The sequence below is a fragment of the Gavia stellata genome, chromosome 15 (genome assembly GCF_030936135.1).
Source record: "Gavia stellata isolate bGavSte3 chromosome 15, bGavSte3.hap2, whole genome shotgun sequence".
Lineage (NCBI taxonomy): Eukaryota > Metazoa > Chordata > Aves > Gaviiformes > Gaviidae > Gavia > Gavia stellata.
Genome location: NC_082608.1, coordinates 3,685,593 through 3,708,432, shown reverse-complemented (window position 1 = coordinate 3,708,432; position 22,840 = coordinate 3,685,593). Strand labels below are relative to the sequence as shown.

At 39.6% G+C, this 22,840-nt stretch overlaps 1 protein-coding gene across 1 annotated transcript; it reads left to right on the top strand.

Annotated features, from left to right (window-relative positions):
* Window positions 1-1,931: 1,931 nt before the first annotated feature.
* On the top strand, window positions 1,932-22,504 carry PLA2G15 (phospholipase A2 group XV). Its single transcript, XM_059824790.1, has 6 exons — window positions 1,932-2,094; window positions 10,098-10,254; window positions 11,737-11,855; window positions 13,450-13,548; window positions 13,962-14,186; window positions 18,042-22,504. The coding sequence occupies exons 1-6, from the start codon at window positions 1,932-1,934 to the stop codon at window positions 18,551-18,553; spliced, it is 1,275 nt and encodes a 424-aa protein (XP_059680773.1). The 3' UTR covers window positions 18,554-22,504.
* The last annotated feature ends 336 nt before the right edge of the window (window positions 22,505-22,840 follow it).

Sequence of the window (22,840 nt, the reverse complement as noted above, 5' to 3'; positions counted from 1 at the left end):
TTTATAGTCATGCTTGCACACCCTGTAATTTGTTTTAGTAGGGGGTCATTTCAAGCCAACCCTTGCATGGTGACTAAGCACCTGTCTTTGGGGCAGGCCTTTGGGTTTGTTGGATGTTGATACCTTCCCACTCATTGTAAATACACAAGGCGTGGCAGCTGCCTTGAAAGAGGCAAGTCTAGATTTAGACTTAGCCTTAGCTTCCTTGAGTGATTTATTGCATTTTCTTCCTCTGTCTTATTTCAGGAGGAGAAATACATGTCCTCCTCCTCCCATGTCAATGCCAAGCTACCCCCATCACTTTTCTAAACCCCTGTCAATAGGCTGTGTATCTGTTTTGCCAGATTATGCCTTCACATGCAGACCTTTCTGACATGTCTTTCTGCAGGAATTACAAATGTTGTTGAATACTGAATTCAGTGAGGTGAGAAAGACTTCAATTTCATACCATACAGTGTGTATAGCTGGTAGGAGTTACCAAGTCAACAAGAAGTAGTTTTCTACTGCTACTTGTCTCTCACTCCCATGTCTTCATTTGTGATATCGTTCATGCTAGTGTATTAACCATTCAAGATAGGAATAGTTCTGAAAATTAGTAGACACTAAAATTTTTTAAATTAAAAAAATAAAATTTACTAATTTCTAAAAATTAGTAGACATTAGTAGGAAGCTGTGAAGCAGACACTGTAGTGCCCTTGTTGCAAAGTAACCCTATCAGAAATAGCTTTACTCTGAGAATGAGTTGATAACACCTGGCTCAGAAAGTGTGTGTCCACAGCAGTAAATATGGGAGTGAAGCAAGGAAACCTTGTCTTGGCCATCAAGCACAATCATGACTGATCATGAGATGCGATTACACTGGTTCCAAGTACCATTTTTTCCTCCATTTAGTTTCTGCTTCTGTGGATACCCTTCCTCCTCCCTGTGGATACCCTCCTCCCCCTGCAAAACCAGACACCCACTAAACAACGTGCACTTCAAACGGAGCACGTAACTCCCATGAGCTGGTACTGCCAAAGCACAAAGGCTTATATCCCTTCTGGTTTTAAATTACTGTAATTACAAGTCTACCTGTTCTTGTTATGTGTATAAAGGTCTAATGATTTTTTTTAGTATTGCCAAACGCCTGACCTCAATGATACCCCGTACCAATTAGCTGTCACATTAGTCAGGTGTTGCCTGAAGTACAGCTATGCCCATAAGCTTTTATACCGGCTGCCCAGTCCTTTGACTGCGTAATACTAAAATTCCCAGCTGTGCTAAGTATTTTCGGTTTTCCTTAAGTCATTCTGACCACACCCCTTACGCACTACCTATTTTTATGCATGTTTTGCAGCAAACGCCCCTTACTTCACTTTTAGAAATCTTCACGATCACAGAACTGTAGACGCGGTAACGTGAGGTAAACGCGCTCCTCCTGCAGCACGTCCCTCTCCCTCAGTGCGTGCTGCCAGCCGGGACCAGAGGCCTCAGCCCGGACCTGCGGGGGGCCCTACCTGCCGGCTCGGCCTCACACGGGCCGGGGCGGGGCCGCGGCAGCCGGGGGCCCCCGAAAAGCAAGGGGGGCCGCCGCACTTGCAGAGGTTTCTCGGGGCTGGCCGCCGCGCAGGGCGGTTCCGGCCGAGGGGCGGCGGGCGGGCTGCTGACGGGAGCGCGGGCTCCCGCCGGCGGAGCCTGAGGAGAGGCCGCTCTGCCCGCCGCGCGCTGCTGCGGGGAGCGAGGCCGCGCGGCGGCTCGGGCTCTCCGCAATCGGCTGGTGACGCCTGCGGGGGCGGGGCCGGCTGCCGCCGGGGCGGGGCGGGGCGGGCCCTTTTCTGGCCGGGCCGGGCGGCGGGGCCGCACTCCGGTGGCGGCCGTGGCAGCCCCGGCCGAGCGACCCGTCCGGCGCGGGGTGGCGGTGGCTCCCGGCCCCGGGGTTATGCGCTGGGGTGATGGTGCCGCCGGCCGGCGCTAGGCTCCTCCTGCGCCTGGGAGGGAGCCCCCTCCTCAGCCGCCTCCTCCTCCTCCTCCTCCTCCTGCTGCTGCTGCTGCTGCTCTGCCCCGGCGGCGGGTGCCTGCCGCGCCGCCGGCCCGCGGGGCCGCCCGTGGTGCTGGGTAAGAGCCGGGGGGCGGCGGTGCGTGCGGTCTGGCGCCGCGGAACCGGGTCGAGCCCGCTGCCTCTGCTGTCGCCCCCCGGGCAGGGAGGCGGGGGGAGGCCTGGGGCGCTGCGGGCACAGCCGCTGGGGTGCGCGCCCCGCCCGGCCGCCGCCGCTGCCCCCCGGGCTCTCCGGGGTGTTTGGCCGAGCCACCCCGCTCTGCGAGCGCCCCGGTTGCCGCGGGGGGCGCCGGCGCTGGGTGTCTTCTCCGTGACACTGCGCGGCCGCGAATGCGGCGCGGACAGGCCCGGGGAGGGGGGGCGGCCCCTGGCCCGGCGCGGGGGGGTCGGGCGCGCTGCCGGCGGCAGGTGCCCGTGCGCGCAGCGGGGGGAGCGCGGCTCGTCTGGGCACGTTCCTGGCTCGCTAACCAACACCCGAGCCTCGCTTCTCGGGCTTCTGCTCTGCAGGAACCCTTCGTAAAAGAGGCTGGAATCAGATGCGGGAAGAGGAGTGACGGGGGGGGCGGTGTGTGTGTTTCAGCAGTCAAACTACACGTACTTAAAAAACAATAGGTTTATGTTATCACCCAACATAGAAAACCAACATTGATTACTGGGCTGTGGTTCCACCTGTTAACACGAAATAGTTTGTAACAAACATGTAGAAATAGTCATATAATGGTTACTAAGTAATATTTGTGAGATGCTTTTTGTGTCCATTGATAAGAAGAACTGTGAATAAATTGTGTTTTAATAACTTGTCTACTGAAATCGTAATTCTTAAGCATTCCAATACGTTAATTAAGTATATTTGGTGATGTTAATGTCAGTAGTCAGTCCTGTGAATGTATTCAGTACGCTGTGTGTGCTTATTATGCAATTAACCCTGATGATAAAGGGGGGAGAAAAAGTAAGAAAATGGGAAAAGTATAATCTCTGGCATGTCGTTCAGTTTAAGCTCCATTTATTTATAATAATTTAGGCTCTGTTGTTGACTTTATTACTGTTGTTAACAAACTTCTGATGTAAAAGGCTAAAAGCTAAGCAAGAAATTTTAAAAAGATGCTGTGTGTCTCAGGACCACCATGTACAAATCCACAGTTCTTAACAGGCCGCTGAAGGAACTGAAAGGATGTAGATTTGGAAGAAGAAACCACAAAAGGATGTCCTAAGAGGCTGGAGTTAAAACGTGAACAAAAGTTCTTTTGAGTTGTGTCTGTGAAGGTTACATGCAATCTTTTATTCCCCCCTCCCCATTCTGTAACGCCAGGTTTTAGCAATAAGCTTTGGCACTTATTCTAGTGCAAGCTTCTCGACGACAACGGTGATAGTGTTTTAGTTGCTGATCCAATATTCAAGTCTAGCTATGAAGGAATCAAAGAAGATTAAAAGCAATTGGGATAAGGGGATACTGACTATAGAAGCATGGGGATACTGACTATAGAAGCATGGAGTTACTACTGATGGATCTACTGTAAGTATATAAGTTTCCTAAGGATGCTTTTAAAAAACTGTGGCTGACCTACATTTTGCTTTCCTAAGAAATGTTCTGGTAAATACTGCGTGGCTGAGCACACGTTCATCAGCGAGTGGTTTAAAACACAGACCTTGCTTTTGAAGTGTATTTTCATCAAACACTACAGAACTTGCATCTCTTACTATTCTAGTCAGTGTCTGTGTGTTAAAACTTGCTGTTTTCTGCTGCCCAGTCCTGACCTGTCCAGAAAGTGAAGATTCAATGGGTTTAACATAACTTTTCTGGGTTGCTTGTATGTTTGAGAAAGTAGGTGCTCTTAGGGAGCGATTTGCTGTAACTTACTATTGTGAAATACTGTGTTATTTAGATTTATAGAAATTACTGTTGTCATAACACCTGCACTAAGAGCTTAGCCTCAATTAGACATGACATGGGCAGTGAAGGTCAAACAAATAAAGCAGAGGAAGGAGTGACTGTCGGTCACTCACTGGTTCTGTATGAAATGTTCTCATCTTGATTCTAGTTAACTTTTCATGACCTTTTCTTCACCCTTCTCGCATATATGACATGTTAAGATAAGCTTTTTAGGAATTACTGTGATGAGGGTGGTAGAAGGGTTTAGGAGAATTGTTTAGGGAGGCATTCGAAGTGCTGGCTTAGCACAGGTGTTTGGGAGAGGGGAGGAAAACACACATTGCACTGGAATCACAAATGCAAAAGGAGATTGAGAGGTGTATGCAAGGCTGCATTATACAGGCCTATGCAGGCCGGCGGTGGTTTTGGAGTCCATACAAGGGTGGGATAGAGAGCTGATCCTCCTGATTTATCAGGCTGGCATCTAGACCCTTAATTCCTCATATGTGTTCAGTTTTTAAGTATGTTTTTATCTTGTAGTAAATGTGGTCTCATGATCTAAGTCTTGGTCCCTATGGAAGTTAAAACCCTCAAATAGAAAGGGCAGTTAACAAGTTTGGTCTTACTCTGTGCATGGCAAGTTGGCCATCTGATCTTAAGGAATAAAGAAAGAAGGAATGCTGTTTAAAGGAATGTTATCAACATAATGATCACTTCATAAGTGTGTTAGACCAGCGATGGTCACAAGACTCAGTGTAATTTGCTCTCAAACTTTTTGTGTAATGATCCCACTTGCAGTTGCAACCTGTGCTTACCCAAGTAACGGAGGAGGAAGTAGAGCAGTAGTTTGCAAATATGGGACGTTGCTCATGTATGGGTAACTTTGTTCTGCTCCCCAGGTACTAACAACAATACCGCTTCTAGGAATATCAAATCTGAAAACAGATGAGCTGCTTGAATACAACCTTGTAACTACTGGCTGTAGTTGTGGTAGCAAGTGATCTTGGATTTGTAGAGCCCCACTCCTGAACTGGCTCAGGTGAAGTGTGGTTCTGTGAAACAGCTAAGCCAGTCTCATAGCTCATTAGTGCTCCCCCAGCTTTCCTTGTGCCTGCTCATCAGCCACTTTGTGGAGTTGTTTGTGTTGCTAAAGCATGAGAAAATAAACCTGTTGAGGAAGAAGTGATTAATTTTGTAGTTGAACTACCTTAATGGAGGAGCTGGCACAAGGAATGTGGAGAATGGCACCACTCATTTGGATTAGGTTATTTTTTAAGCTGGTATGTGCATCATCAAATGTTGCTGGCATAGCTACTATGCCTGAAGATCATGTTTATACATACCAAGGGAGCAAGCCCAGGGACCAAACTGACATGAGTAGTAATTGGCACCAAAATGCTGCAATGCAATTGCTTGGGTTTCCCTGAGATGTAAATAACAAAGCATCAAAGGGTATTCATGTTATAGGGGCACTAGAGAAGAAACAGGAGGTGAAAGTCAAAACCTTCCTTCCAGAGTCCTGCCTGAAGGCTTGATACCAGACACAGTGCTCACTAAAATGTAAGGTGATTGTCTTGGGGACTGCTTACAATACTGAATTACTTTCATGCCTTTTTTTAAGAGTTTTCTATTCAGCCAGGACAATATATTCATACAGGAAAATCTTTAAGAACCAGGATAACCTACTGCCAATACCTCTGCTCTACTGACAATATCTACTAAAAATAGATATATATATATTCTATGCAAGTATTTCTGGATATCTGCTTCATGTTTACATGCAATTATAATATTTTTGCACTCCTCTTATCAGTTTGGTTATATATTCAACACACTTGTCTTCTAATGCTTGCAATAAGAAGCTTTGCGGCTGTTCTTCCTCCTTCATTTTCTCATATAGTCCATCGATAATTGCTGTGTACTATCTCATGTCTTATCAATTTTGGGAGCTGATAACCTGTCCTTATAAGATCAGTGGCGGATTCACTGAACTCTTTACCTTTTACAGCTGACTCAACACAATTACTATATCAATGTTCTGATACCTTCTGCAAACAATTTGTTAGGTACTTGGCTAAAGTTTTCTAGAAAGACACCTAAATGAAGTTTGTTAATAATTGATTTACATGCAAACGAGGTTTGTCTGTGAATTCCTGCTGACTGCTAATTGAGGTGTGTGTATTTGTATGGTCAGCGGGCTGGATGTCAGGAGTGATTTAAATGTTTATGCCTCATGTGATCTGAGGTATCTAGGAGTATCATGTGAGATGTTGTTTGCTTTCTTGTTCCTAATTTTAAACACAAGCTTTTTCTGCGGCGGTCTATCATTGAGTCTATGAGCTACTTTGAGACAGTCTCCTTAGAGAACTGTGGTCAGAGTTTAACATTAATTTTCCGGAAAACTTGGTTCATTTTGAAGGAAGGCTAATTTATAGAACCAAAAAGATGACAGTTATTTGAGGAAATTGTACCAGTAAAAAAGTTATGAGAGTTGATATATATATCCAAAGGCATTTGCATTTCAAATAAAAGTAGTAAAAAAGTACTAGTTGATGGCCTCTTTGCCACACTAACAATAACTTTTTCTACACCACCCCCCCCCCCCCCCCCGTTATTATATAGGTGCTATCTTTTCTTTTTTCCAAACAAAATTTAAAATCCCCCTATTCATGGCTTTTGTTGAATGTTCTTTTCTCCTGTTTCCTGAGGGGTATTAAGGTAAGTCACTTTCCAAGGTGCAATTTGCTTATTGTCTTCTGCTGGGAGCTGTGAATTGGTCATTAAGATGTAAGGATAGTGTGATAGGCAGGAGTATTAGTGTATCCTAAAACTAGTTATTGTAGTTCCCAGGCTTGGAAAAGTCTGTAACCTCTTTTAAACTCTCAAATGGAAATTTGTAAATGCGCTTTCCATAAATTTTAATCGAACAAGAATGCATTCCAGAAGGAGATCTACTAGTTTTGTCAAGGCAGTTGAGACAAAAAACCCAGCAAGGGATACTATAATATTGGAAGTGAATTGGACTCCTCGATGTATTAGAATGAGTTCTGTTGGGATTACCATCTTCGTGAAAAATGAAAATATGATAGAACTGATAGATCACCAAATCTGATGGAAACACTTTTTTCTGCTGAATATGAAATCTTATTATATTTCCAAATGCCGCAGTTCAGAAGTCAATACATGTATTGCAGAACTGCGAATTAAGGAAGCAAGGGTTTGCTTGAGATCTTTTCTTGGACATCCAGTTTTAATTAGTGCTGATGTATTTTGCAGAACTTAACTTGCCAGATATTCTGTACATTTATGGGGTCAGTCTGCAGGCTTTATTTACAAAGTAAGAACTTTCTATAATGTTTCCAGCGAAAAGGCCTAGAAACTACAGATGAGAGGATGAGAAGAAAAATTACTTACAGATTACTCTGCCCACAGATGCTTTCTGTGTATGGTCTGAAAGCAAAGGGAAAAGTGTTTTTTCCTACTGCTTTCAAATTCCATCACAGAAAATTCAAAAGGTATGTCCTTATCCTATAGAATTAATCTTCAATGTGATCTCTTTAACCTGTTACTTATCAAAAAGCCACTAAGTAGTTCTCCAGCCAAAATGTAAATCATTAACACTGTTAAATTGTGTGGGGTGAGGACTGAAGATCTTACATGTTTCTTTCCATAATCTGAAAAATCAAAATTTGCATTTTGTTCCCTATAGCTTCATCATGAACCCTCTTCAGCTTGCAGAATATACTTTAGAAAATAAAACACAAGTTGTGAATTAGTGATTAGCAGTTTCACTGTTAATATAGAAATGTAAATAGGAGAAAAAACCCCATTTTTTGTTAATCCCTGCTTTATAAACAAACAGGCATCACACCTGTACATAAGACTTTATTTTTTAACTGCAGTATTGTATCTTGGCACAGGTGGAACTTGCCACTTATTTTTTATTTAGAATTACACAAAATTACCACTTTTCAACTTGTTCCTTGTCATCCCTTGAGTAAAAACTAGTATGTAATGTTTCTGCTGTGAATGGGACACAGGAGCACAGCCTCTATCCTCAAGAAGCTTGAGGATAAAATCTTAACCAAATTAAACTTGCAGTTAACCTAAGATCACGCCATTAAGTCCAAGTGAGAGTTCGTACAGTTTCCTGCTTTCAGTATTCTTGTTGATAAATGTATCTTGATTATAATCTTAAACTTATTCAGTTGTGAGTCTTCCTACTCTTAAGCAGGAGTGCTTATGATTATTTGAGTGCTGTTTGGAAACCTCAGCAAGTTCTCAAAACTCTGATACTCCAGATATTTGTTTAAGTTTTTGAAAGGTATCTTTGCTGGAAGAACTTGACTTTTTTTTTTTACCCAAGGAAATGGGATTCCTGGGTAGAACAGAATGTCACTCTTCTACTTTGTTTTGCATTGAAACTGAAGACAAAATCAACCTGTTCTGTCCTTGGCAGGTCTGCTGCTGAAACTGGCCAGCCATGAATGATTGATATAAATAGAATTACATTCTGTTCCTTTTCTAATTAAGAGCACTGATACAGCACAGGCACGAGACTATGGAACAAGCTGTTGCCTTATAGTTCTGTAAGCAATAACTGAACAGCATTTTGTGAGGTTACAAGACTGAACTTCAGTAAACTCTTTCTAGGGTGTGATGCAATACTATAATCCCCCTTACTATGCTTTCCAGTATATCAGAGTCCTTGAAACATGACCTAAAATAAACTGCGGTCAGCTACTGGGTCTTTTAACGTTTCACTTAAGACTACAGAAATAAAAACACTAAAAACCTAATGAGAAAGTAGAGGTAGTTAATAAAGAAATCCTGAGGTATATCTTTTGTGGTGGGGCATAACCTGCAGTGGTTGAAGGCTGTAAGAGTGTGGTTTTCCAGGTCTATATTTAGTCTGAAGTTCTGTCCTTTTTCAGTTCTGCAGCAAGTGTTTCTCTGAAAGCGTATCTGGCTTTCCAGTTAAATTAGGTGTTCCACTAAAAGATATTATATCTTTCTTTAAACCCTTGCTAAGTATCAGTGCTCTATAAAACTTGAACTGTTTTGATTAAATAATTTACTGAAGTGGGGGGAAAAAAAGCAACTGTATGGGTAGGCATGCATTAAAAAACTTCATAATTAATATTGACAAGTAAATATGATACAGTTCGCACATCCAAAAAAGGCAGGGGGGTGTGGAGCTGAAAGGGGTGGGGGGGAACCCTTCAGAAGTGCCGAACTCCTAAATTTTTCTAATACAGAGAAACTTTTCAGTTACTGAACTATCTTTGCTTTTCTGGTTCTTGAGGAAGAAATGATTAAATGTAACAGAATGTAAGAAGTTTCTCTGGAAACTTGCTGCTGAAAATTGTATGAGTATTTTCTAAGCTTATTTCTAATTCAGAAATAATATTCCTGTCTCCATCTAGTGTTTAAAATAAAGGAAAATAAAACTTCATCAAAGGAATACTGGCATTTAGTACATGCGTAAGAACAGTGCGCTTCAGAGAAGGTGCAAATACAAGACTCTTCCCTCCAAGAATTACTGGTATAATGTATCAAAAAAAAGGACATCAAAACTGTTGTTGCATCCAAACCTGGATGGAAAAGATATGAAACTATGTATTTGGATTATTATGCTAGCCAACTAAATCTTGCGTAGCAGAAGTGCGGTTGGAGGTGAAGAAGTGAAAAAAACCCCATAAACTGAGCTGCTTTCACTTCTCACATTTTTTTTAATGTCAGATTGATAGTTTGCAGGCTGACTGTTTAAAGAGAGCAGAAAGACTGCTTGCATGTGCAGTTGTAATACTCTGAAGAAAAAATTATTTCAGAAAGATTCAGTTTGCACTTAAAAACACAGATAATTTTGATGTCTGAGACCATGTTTTTCATACCCATGGCCTAATGTGACCTGTTCCTATATAGTCTGCTCTTTGAAGTCACGAACTATTATTGATCCAGAATTATTCTTCATGGTGGTTCCTCAGCTAATGATTTTAAAAAAATCTAAATATTTTCAGTGAAAAGTGTGCATGAAGTACTTTGTTCTTCTGTAATATTTTTTTACAAAACTTAACAGTATCTCTGGGTGCAGTGATACTGCATATGAGGGCTATGGTATTAAGATGTGTATATTATAACATAAAATGTTATACACTTTAATTTTAAGTGTCTCCTTTTTATATCTTTCAGTTCCGGGGGACTTAGGTAATCAGTTGGAAGCAAAGTTGGATAAGCCCTCAGTAGTGCACTATCTCTGCTCTAAGAAGACAGACAGTTATTTTACACTCTGGCTGAATTTAGAATTGCTCCTGCCTGTCATCATTGACTGCTGGATTGATAATATCAGGTGAGACCAGAAATATTGCTCATTGCAGTTATCTCCTTTCCTTAGACTGACATGCTTGGTACAGAATGGCCGCCTTAAACTTTCTTTTCTGATTCAAGACCGGTGAGAGAAATGACTTAGAATTCTGCCAGGTAGAGTAACAGGACTAATCAGAAGATGTGGCTCTGTTGCATCTGAGGTAGCTGTTCATCACCGATGAAAAGCAGAGGTTCTCTTAGTTTCTTCCACTTTCTCTCCTACCAGTTACCCAGTGTTGGTTTGGGTACTTGCCCAGACACATCTGTAGGCTTATCTAAAGCAGAACATTTTCTGCTTTTTCGATGAGTTACTTAAGTTTTGATGAGGCATGGGGCAGCAGAAAGGGGACAGGCAGGAGGAACATGAGCATGCACTTTTGCTGGCAGTGTGTCAATAGAGAGCAGTCTCATGGGTAGCTGAGACACACGGGGTCCTTCAAGGGCAGTCTGGAAGTCTCTTTGCAGAATTATTTTGGTTTAAAACATTGCCTAATTTAAAACTTCCGGACTATTTAATTGTTCAATCTGCTTCATTAATGTTTCTGTAAAAATCATATAAATATCTCTATGAAAATGAGAAATATTTAGCTGTGCAATTTAAAAATATTGTACTGGCATGTTGCTCTTTTATGTGACTATACCAAGCTGTTGTGTAGTTGTACCTCTGCTTTAAGTCTTGCTATGTGCCTTACAGGTTAGAGATATTTTTGGTGTGTGACGATTTAAGTATCAATTCAGATTCTAAGACTCCATCTAGGGGTAAAAACTTGTATTCAGAAATGGCAATTGTATTGATATGGTATTAAAAACAAACAAGCCCTAACAACAACAACAATAATAATATATAAAAAACCCATGCCTGACCCAATGCTCAAGATTCTTCATATGTCAAAATGATTTGAAAAGTATCTACAAAACACTCAATACCTCTGTGTTTCATGAGGTACCAAGTGTTATTAGTCAAGAAATATCAAGTACTCCCTTATGCTGATATGGGTGTTCTAGTTAAACAGAAATGCATTATTTTTATCTAGGAGAATTTTTCTGATATCTGATTTTACAGGTATTTTATCTACTACTGCCACATTCTTAAATACTTGAAGTTTTTTGCATTATGTGGCTTGATGCAAAGTGAAATGGTATAGAACTATATAAAGTAGTTTATATTCTGAACTTGAAGGTCAGCCATAATTCTGTATACTCAGTTTTATAGAGAAGATAAGTCTCAGATTCTGCATGTAAAGCATTAAACTAATTAAAATAATTGTGTGCATTGTGTAACCTCTTAGTCATTAGAGTACTCTTATCATGTCTGCCTGGTTTTTTTTCTTCTGGGTAATAGCACTTAAAGTTCTTATTACTGCACTCAGAATGTAAGACCCAATGTAGCTGAGAGTTGTCATGTGGTAATACGACATGTTTCATGTTTTTCTCTCTCTTTTGTTTTTCCTTCCCCCTGCCCCAGGCTGGTATATAATCGAACAAGTAAGATTACAGAACCACCAGATGGAGTGGATATCAGAGTCCCAGGCTTTGGGCAGACATTTTCCTTGGAATTCCTTGACCCAAGTAAAAGGAGCGTTGGTATGTACAAGCTGTGTCTGAAGTGCTTTGTCACTTGTAGGATTTTTCTAGCCTGTCTTTATACAACAAGCTACTGAAATGTGATTTCAAATTACAGTTCTGTTTAGAAGTAGAAAACCAGGGGTTTTTTTGTGGTAGGGTAGCACATGGCTCACTTTGCTTTTAAGTGTTTTCATTGCATTGTGTTGTTTTGTCTGTTGTTTGGCCTGATAGATTGAGACAAGAAGTTTCCATGTTATTTAGTCTTGTGCCAAGTTTAAATTCTCTGGATGAAACTTGAGTAGGCACTTGGAAGATAGATACTTTTGGAAAATGAGATGGGTTGAGTAGAAAATTCTGTGCCTGAAGTTTGACAAGCAAAACCAAAATAAACCCACTTCATTTCAGCTTAGTTCTGAGTAAGATGTTCTTTGGCCTTAGGAATGAGTTAATGTGCTTGGAAGATATGGTACCACGCTCTGTAGTTCCCTGTCTTTCATCGGTGTCAGAATAATTATATTTGTGTTGCAAAAGATTTCCGCATTAATGTGTTTGCAGGGTTTTTTGTTTAGTGTTTTTGTAGAAGTCATCTTTCAGAAAACGCTGAATCTGATAAGCTTTTGTGAGTTGTTGTTATCTGTGGCTGAAGACATATGTAATTTAATAGTCAGTAATGCACTGAGCTTCACATACTTCATACCATGGATTTCTTTTTCTTTAGGGAGCAATCTCCAAAAGGGTAGTAATGTGCTTAATGACCTTCACTAGATGATTCTTGACTAGATGACACTAGAATAGGGTCATGTTTAAAATTGCCTTTGTTCACTTCAGGGACTATTTGATAAGCATTCAAGACTAACGAGTGAGATTCTTCTCAAAACTTAAATATGACTGTAATATTCAATAGGATGTTTTGACACTGAATTTTTCAAACTGTTACTAGATGCATTTAATTGTGGTAATACTTAAATCCATGTGTCAAAGCTTGTTATATGTAACATCTTTCAACATATAACATTAGCCAGTTTGCAAATGTTTCCCTTCTTTGCTATTAAAGCACTATGCTCAGTCACTTAAATCTTAGTCCACTACCTGATAGATAGACAAATAGTTTTGGGGTCGTTTCCAGAATTTTGCCCTGGGGTATGCTGTAAGCATTTGTTTCCAAGAATAAACGTTGGTGAAATCCAGGCCAACCTTTATGAATGTATTATATACCTTACCTGAAGTTAATTTGCAATCAACAAAAGCTAGGACTCTAATGTGGTAATTCTGAGGTATTCTTTACAGTTCAAGGGTAAGACACATTTCTTCTGAGGAAAACTTATCTGTTCTGTGTATATCACATTTTGCTGCCACATTTGTTTGATAGATCAGCCAACTAGTAAGAAGCTTTAATAATAGTATTCTCTCACTTTTGGGGGACAGCGAGCATAACTTGTTTAATATGCAGCTTTCTAGATTGTCAAAGAGTAAGACTACAGTTTTAATGTCTATACATACGGTATCAGAGATAATGCCTCCAGAACTTGTTTTGTTTCGTGATAGTGTCTGACGGCTGCTTCTAATGCTAATCTTCTCACTGTTCTGTTTCTCTCTTACCTGATGTCTACAGGCAGTTACTTTTATATGCTGGTGCAGAGTTTAGTAGATTGGGGCTACAAACGTGATGAAGATGTAAGAGGAGCACCTTATGACTGGCGAAAGGCACCAAGTAAATAACATTGTTACTTGAACAAAATTTTGACTCCCCCAGCCAGCAAATAATGTTTTGGGTCTCTTCTCTCATCCCCCCTGTACAATTATACTTAAAACCTTAATTTTGACCGGTTCTTGGGGCCTGGCTATCCCTGGACCCAGATGAAAGCTCTGTGGTGTGGTTTCTTTTTTTGCTTTAAACAACTTGCTACTTAAGACTTGCTTAAAAACAAAACAACAACAAAAACCCCACACCACCAAAACACATCCCCACAAAAACACCTACCCCTCTCACTTAATACTGGAATTTTTAAGCTCTGCATTATTAATTCTACAGACAGTTTCAAAAAATAACCTTCTAAAGAACTGTGAAGTTCAGCATTCACAATTAATAATTATAACCGTGTGACCTGTATATGTTTACTTTAGATGAGAATGGAGACTATTTTGTGGCCCTTCGCAAGATGATAGAGTTAATGTACGAGCAGTATGGAAGTCCTGTTGTCTTAATTGCCCACAGTATGGGTAATATGTACACCCTCTACTTCCTCAACCATCAGACTCAGGAGTGGAAAGACAAGTACATAAAGGATTATGTGTCATTAGGCGCTCCATGGGGAGGAGTGGCTAAAACTCTCCGTGTGCTGGCTTCAGGTAGGTAATCTGAGGGTTTGCAATGTAGTTTGTTAGTAGTGCAAGATACTAACTAGACTGTTAACTGTAAGGCTGGAGGATGAGAGTTTAAGGTACTATGAAGTTGAAAATAATTTTTTCATAAGTGATGGCAACTTGATGTTTCAAGCCCTGTGACCAGACTCATTCTTTATGTTCATGGGAGTGCACTAAGTTTTTTTTATATCCCTTAACCAGGAGCTGTGTCCCCTCTTGACCTCTCCTAACCTCTTTTCAGCAGATTGTTGTGTCATCTGCTGTTTGGCCTGGTGTCTTCTATTTCTGTCACTTCTGCCTGCAGCCTGATTGCTCTCTGTTCAGTACTGCAAAGCTAACAAGGACTCCAGAGCATTCAGTAGTTTCCTTTGATTAAAGATCACACAGCTGCCTGAGGTTAACATTAAGGGAAACTTACAGACATGGTGGTGAAGTGGTGCTCACAGCCTAAATGCCTCTGTCAAAAGTTATAACTCTACAGATAAGGAAAGTGAATCTTTGAAATCTTTAGTTTAGTGTACTAGATATGCCTGAGATGAAAAAAAATTTGAATAAAGAACATAATGTATTTCACTAAGTAACTGCAAATGACTGATGGAAAAAGTTCACTTACCCCATCATGTGATACCATAATTATCTGATGTGTTTTGGCATTTAGTTCATGATGTTTCTGGCTTGGTTTTTTAGCTTGTTTCTGACTTGTTAGCTTTGGTTATCACTATCTTCTTCCTAAACAAAGCTGACCTCAGAAACTGGACTTCATCAAAATGCAGAACACACAGCAAGTGCCAGCCATGCATGGACAGATCAAAGAATGCTTTGCTTAGCAAAGGCATTTGATTCTGAATAGTAGTGCACAGCTCAGTTAATAATTAGAAAACTTAAACTGGATGTTTGTATTATAAATTGTTGAATCTATTGCAATGTCACTGTAAAAAGTGATTTCCCTTTTCCCACAGGCTTTGTCTGTCAAGTTTGCTACAGAAATGGCAGGAAGTGAGCAATGTTAATATTACCTTCATAAAATTCCACGTAATTGTATGAAATTCCACAGTACCAAATTTCTTGTGGGATTAAACTTTTGTGCTTCATATTTTGTTTATAATGCATCTCATCCAAAGTGGCTAGCTATACAAATGCATAACGAATAGTTAAATTTCTACTAAAATGTAGTCATCTTTTAATCTGTATGTCTGTTGTACTAAACTCCGTGTTTTAGAGCAGAAATTTAAGAATCATGTAGGAAAGTTAAATATCAGAAAGCACATTTTTAGGCTAGTGCTGTCTCAAATGTCTGTATTAAATCACCACTGTCAGGCATTAACACTTGGATTACATTAGTCTATTGAAGAGCTTCTAAAATTGACATTATTAAGGTGTTAGTATGCAGAAGAATTGTTGCTTTAAAGAAAAATACCGCTTTGCTGCAGGAAAGCCAAGGCAAGCTATGAGTGCATTCTTTCTGCTCCCATTCCTGTTCATAATATGGTAATAGCTGGGAACTTCATGTCAAATCCACAGCTGTGTTATCAAAGATGTAAACAGTACCCAGGTGCAATTATTTTCTCTAGATCTTCTGTGATACTTTCTGCTACTTAATTCATGTGCTTTGCAGGATCAATACTTATATCATTATAACTCCAGTGCCAATAAAGTGAGGCTGTTCTTCCCACTACAGCAAGCAAAGACACCAAGTTCACTGTGATGGTTGGTTGGTTTGTTTTTGTCAGCTTGAGATGCTGGCAGTGTCTTCCTTAGACCTAATATTTTGTTCACTGTAATGTCATGAGCATTGTGCCTGCTGACTTAAGCATGGTCTTGGCCATACAGTACTTCTGCACTTCAGAGAAAAGTAAAGGATTTGATAAGCATTTTGTAACACTTCTGTAAGTGAAGGCTGGAATAGTCGGGTTCTGTGTTTGATTATTCTACTGGAAATAAATTTTGTACACATTCCTTTCATTGTTCAATTCAGAACTCGGGCTTTCTTTGCTGAAAACGGCCAAGTAGTATTCAGTAGCTTAGTGGTGAGTGTGCACAGTAATACGAAACACATTTTTCAGGACCTTTGTGATTCTTGCTGTGTTCTTTTGAGTTTCCTTTTATCTGTTTCAGAGTTATACTAGCAATGTCTCCACATAGTCCTTCTAAAGGTGGCATTAAAGACTGTGCTTTAGGTCTCCTTGCTGAAGCAATAGTGCCACCTTACGGAACTGAAAAACATACTTTGGTGCTATCTCAGGAATAGCGGTTTCGGTTTCAGTATTTCAGTTTTTATGGTGTAGTTGACCTGCATTGCTACATGCTGTAACAACCTGGACCTAATAATGGGAAATCTGATTCAAGGTTCAGCTGACAAAAGGATTGAGGTGTGCCAGCCATTGTGATAGTGGAAAATAGGTCTGATCAGACAGTCACCATGAAAATAAACTTGGATTTCTCAGGGCATTTTTTAAAAAAAATTGTTTCTCGTAATCACTATATCTGCCATTTATTAAGCAGTCTTTAATTTTGTGGAGATGCAAGAACAATGGTTAAAATATGAAGAAAGATGCATATAAATTACACCTTAGTCATGTGTTAGTTTGAGCCATCTTTGGAACAAACTGCTAAGAAAACAATGGACTTGATGGCTACAAAAAATTCTTGAAATGTTTTGGTCAAACACTAGTTCTGTAGTAAGTCTAAATTTGGTAAAATGTAACAATTTTGTGGTTTATGGGTATTGGATAATTTCAGACCTTTATTGATAATAAGCTCTAGTTCTCTAGATTTATATTATATTAAGAAGATATAATGCCTTGAAAAAGCTTGGCCAGCTGAAAACATTTCCCAAATACAGTAGTTATCAACTGGTCTTTCATGAATTGTTGGTTCTGTCTGTCCTGCCCCCTGGCAAAGATGTAGTTTAGGTTACCAGAGTTGCTAGAAAACATTAGTGCTACATTAGAGAAAACCTGTGTTCTGAGCAACAGTCTTGAAATGCTGACTGGAAGGGAAGATGCTGATATTGGTGATTTTCCATGGTTCTCGCCAGAAGCTAACAAGCTCTAACTCTTCTTTCACAGAAGTACTATGCACAGAGACTGAATTGGTCACCGAGTGCAGTGTTCTTACTTGATAGCATAAGCAGAGACAGTAATCCTTGCTGCTTTGCTTCTGTGTCCTTTTATGGCAAGTTATCTTTTTTAGGTAACTAGTAAGAGTCTGCCATTTTCAATTGTAGGCATGTTCTGGTAGGTTTTGTTACGAAGGGAGTGGTAAAACACTACACCAAATGGTAAATAAACCATATAGTAATTTCTATAGTTATCCTGAATGAAATACTGCTACTCTGCTTGTTTTGAATGTGCAAAACTTCAAACTTTTTGTTAAGCCTACAAAGTCTCTTTGTGAGTTCTTACATGTGTGTGGATAGTAGTGTTTATCTGTTCTTTGAGCAAAAACATGATCTAGGTACCAGAATCGCTGTAAAACCCATTTCCAGAAAAGCATTTAAGACAAAACTTGCAAATGGTACAAATAATTCCTAATAAAAGCTGATTTCTTACTTGGTTAATATAGGAAATGTTTTCTCCTTTAAAAAGGAGCATACTGGAAAGGCAGCAGTGTTCTTGGTTTGTCAGTCATTCATTCATCAACCTGTAAGTTATCAGAAGTTCATTTGCAAAAGCTAGTTATCAAGGCAATCATAAATGAGGAAAAACTTCTCAAACTGTCACTGTAAGCAAAGGGAATAAGCTTTTTATTCATGTTATCCCTGTGAGTGGTAGTAACTGCTGCTGGCTGAGATTCATGCATTGCATTGTGTATAATGAAATTCCCACTTTTTTTTTTAAGGTGACAACAATAGAATACCTGTTATCAGTTCACTCAAGATTAGAGACCAGCAGAGATCAGCCGTTTCCACAAATTGGATGCTCCCCTACAACTACACATGGCCTCCAGATAAGGTCTTTGTAAGCACACCTACAGCTAACTACACTCTTCGGGATTACCGCAAATTCTACAGGGACATCGATTTTGAAGATGGCTGGCTCATGAGACAAGTCACGGAACCTCTGGTCTACCAGATGACACCACCTGGTGTGCGCATACACTGTCTTTATGGTACTGGCGTGGAAACACCTGATTCCTTCCATTATGAAAGTTTTCCTGACAAAGAACCCAAGATTCTTTACAGCGATGGGGACGGTACAGTAAACTTACAGAGTGCCTTGCAATGTCAAAAGTGGGTGGACATGCAAAAACAGGAAGTGGTGATATTTGAGCTTTCAGGAAATGAGCATATTCAAATGCTATCCAATGATACTACTATCTCCTATGTGAAAAAGCTGCTTTTTGATTTGTGATACCTTGTGTTGACAGTTATTTTCCTCACCTGTGATGCCTTCCCTTAAATATGGGAAAATGCCTTTTAATCCCTTGATATTTAGATATTTGAATTATTTATTTTGTGGGTTTTTTTAAGGCTGTGTTCAAGAAGTTGTTTGGTGTCCTAAATGATCGTTTGTCTCTGATTTGTGTTTATGATGCTTCATGGTATTTTCACATTCTGCAAATTTGGTCAAATACGCATTTTGGTGCCTCTGGTGTTATGTCCAATAGTCATAAAGACTCTTATTTGGAGATTGTGCAGCCTCTTGCACATACTACATAGAATCATAGATACCTGAGTTCCTTTGTGTGGCCTTTGAGGGGTTTGGAGTGCGAGGGCTAGGAAGGATTGCAATTTCAGATGCTCATAAAACAAGGGAATGATACCGATTTGGGAAGCATAGTAAACTTTTTAAATGGTTTTGCATATTCTGATCCACAGTTCCCATACCTTAGTTTGTAAATGTGCATATCTACTAGGTAAGATAGGGAAGAGGTTTGCCCGGTACTGTACTGCCTTTGTCATATCCAGCCTTTCTTTTGTTACAGCTTTTTTGGGGGAAAAAAGATAGATGTGTGAATTACTTGAAGCTTCTTATTAGGTACCTTTTTGGTTTTTTTTAAAAAAGGAAGAAATTGTTTGCTCATCAACTTCTAGAACCTGATTATTTACCATCTGGAGTCTGAGGAATTCTCACCTTGTGCTTTATTCATCAACAAGGGAAAGAAGCTAAATAGTGGTTGGTGCTTGCAATAACCACAGCTGTGTGGAACAGCACATAAATTAAAGTTAATTGAATACTGACAAACAATCCATACAGTGCAGAATTGCATTTCTGGGTGAGAAACTGTCTCCTGTAGTGGAAATGATAATGGATGGTGGGCATTAATTCAAAAAGAAAAGTGAACTTCCTGAAATGGGGTGGGGAATGGAAGCCAGCATAATACATTATGAAATATAAACCTTGTTCTTGGTCAAATACTTAAGCTCTGATCCAGTTACTGGCCAAGTAGTGACTGGATCAACATTGCATTCAGCTGAAAAGAAACTTTACATTTTAAGACTAAAATTCACTTCCCATAGATTACAAGTTTCATTATTGCTGTTTCAAGAAGTTGGGATACAGTGTTCCTTAAATGTTTATATAAATTGCTGACCATGCAACTCTGTTAATTTCCTACAGTATTGTTTTACTCAATGTTTACAAAAAATTTCAACTCTGAATGCTACAGAAATGATAGCCTAAAGGCCATCATATTTACAACCTTGATTACAGAAGTGCTGTTGGAGAAATAAGTTTCACTCAAAGATTCTCTTTTGCTTGCTTTAAAACCAGTCACTCATCAGGCTGCACTTAGTTTTCTGAAAACACAATTTTGAACGCTTTCAAAATGCTAGGTCCTCCAAGAAAAATGAGTTTCAGAAACTCGTCAGAACTACTGAGGATTCATTACTTAAGAAACTGAGGTTGTCTAAAGGGTAAAGTTTTTAACTATTTTGGTAGTGTGCATAAAATGTTTGCTCCCATTAAATGGATCAATAAGATGTGTTGAAATGACAGGCTTGAACTCTTGTTACTGTAGAATGCAAACATTTTGGCACAGGAGGTAGCTTTAAGGCTTTAAGTTTTAATTCAGAAATGTCTTGTAAATCCAGAACAACCTGAACTAGCATCCTGGATAAGCTCAATATCTTCCTAGGTTTTAACTTCCTTCTGTAGCTTCATTTCCCCCCCCTACATTTTTCCTAATACTTTTGTTGAGGGAGAGGACACACGTTCCCGATTTTTTTTTTAAAATGGAATGTTTATCTTGTCGTTAGTTGCCCAGGAACCTACAGTTCAGCAGCAATGTTGCCTAGACTTTCCCAGAGTAAGTACCGAGTTGCCCCAAGCCATTTGTAATTGATAACTGTTGAAACGAAAAAAATTCAAAAACCAAAAAACCAACAAGAACAAAAAAACCCACAAAAACATCCTTTAGCTAAGTGTTCTATTTCAAGCAGGGCTGTCAGCTGGATAAGCTTCAGGCTTGTGTTCCAAGACTGCTCAAAAATAAAGGTCTTCCTGTGGTCTGACTCAATTTTTGAATAAATTATGTTACTGGTTTACAACAGAAAGAAACTACACAAAACAGCTTATCACAACCTGTATTTCTTGCTGAAGTAAAGTGCGGGTTAATAAGCACTGGAATGAGTGGAGCTGGAGGCTGTATTGCAGGCTACCAACATGGGCATGAAGGGCTGAAGAAATGAGACAAGAACATAGGTAAACAGTTCTTAAACTGATCTTGACAATGTTTCTAAGTTTCATTTAGATCCTTACCCATTAATTGGTGGCATTTTCAGTCTCATACCAAGAGTTTAGCTTCAGGGGTTTTTGTGATTTGACCTTCCAAAATACATGATTTCCAAAGATGCTCTTTCTTTATTTTTTCCTTTACTACTTTTTAATACTACTATTAGTGCCCCAAAAGAAAAAAAAATTATCTTATTCTTTTCTAATTTTGGCAACCTGGTACTGTGTTTCTGAGATCAATTGGCTGTATCTTTTAACCTAAAGATTTGTAAATCAGCTTTCCATTAGTAGACAAGCCCTAAGGTGTGTCTCTTTAAACTTGCGTTAGTTAATCTGGTAAAATGAAGCTGAAAGTTTTTCAGGGTGGTTTTTTTTGTTTTATGTTGTTTGTAACTATAAAGCCTTGTTGCACAGGAATGTGCGTACCTGAGTTCCAAGTACTGTGTTAGAGCAAGCACAGTGCTTCTGGTGAGATTTTGATTGGATGTGATGGTTCTGCAGGCTATAATTCTGTTTTATGTCCAGAAGTTGTGATTTTTCTACCAAATCATCTTCAACCCTTTCATTTTCAGTTTCTTGCATATTAGGATGGACTTCTCATTGAAAAGTGAATGCAGCAAGTAAACTACATTATTCTAGTTGTTGAAACTGAACCACTTCACTCAGCATGTTGAAGTGCTTACTCACTACGGCATGTTCCTCTGCAAGGCAGGAGTATTTAGCATTAATGTTACAGGCCTGCTAGAGCCATGTGTGCTTGAGCATTCTAGATTCTTGTGGGGAGAGAGGTCTGAAGAAATATATCTTTAAGGAGAGGAGAATGTGGCACTTCCTTAAGAGGAGTAACTCAGGTGCTTTGCCACACTGCACAGTTGAAATGTTTGAATTTACTGACATATCTTCGTTATACCTAACACATATTGATCACATCTCTCTCTTTCCATAATTTTTACTTGGTTTTATTCTTCCAGGATATTTTCAGAAACCAAAAATTGTCTTGAGGACCAAATGTATTTCTTATTTTTGACAAAATGTATAGAAAATGCTGAAGATGCTTTCAGCTGTTATTGTAATACTTCTGAAGAGGTTCAGAGTCACTATGTGATTCTGTTTAAAAACAGAAGGCTTCAATAACTAGCAATAATTGCAAAGGACTTGCAGACCAAAGGAAGGAATGTTTGGTATTAAGGTAGTTCTTGGAGCACAGTGTGTTCAAGGCCCTCTTAAATTCAGGGAAGATTTGGCAATGACTTTGCTGCTCTACACTTAACAGTATTTTGTATGGAACATATTCTGAGACCTAGCATTTTATATGCTCTTTTTGTGTATGAATGCATTCAATAGATTTTGAATATTTTATTGTCAAACTTTGATAACGTAATAAAGTTGATCTAATACAGCTTGTCTCCTGTTGTGAATAATGTGTGTCTTGCTGCTCAGATGGAATGTCAACTTGTTGCTGTTCTTCCTCCCCATGGATTCTTGGTGTCTCACTTTCTCATAGTAATTGCTCCTTGGTTTATCTTCCGAATGCACCTACTGTCTTGTGGTACATTTGGAGTTCTGTTAATTGTTCTTGAGTTTATGGAGATGTGGGACTGAGACTACACAATTTCTTTCGTTTGCTTCTTTCTTGCTCATCCTGTACGAAACAAAAAAAAAGTTCTTGGGATGCCTTATGCTTCTGTTCAAGTAATCATTTTGAAATTGAAGTGTCCTAAATGCTTGCAGTTGCCTTTATACTGTTGGTTTCCAAACTGATCCATAAACCCATGCAAGTTGACCATACAGTTTCATGGTTGTATGAAACAATCTTTTTGCTATTAAAAATAGTGCATTGTGGCTCTGAAGAAACTTTTAATGGTAGACAACAATTCTGTAGGGCAAAACCCCCTGGAAATTATCTCCCTTATCAAAGTAATCTAAATGCCTGTTGGGCAAGTATAAGTCTTCTGTTGGCTGGCC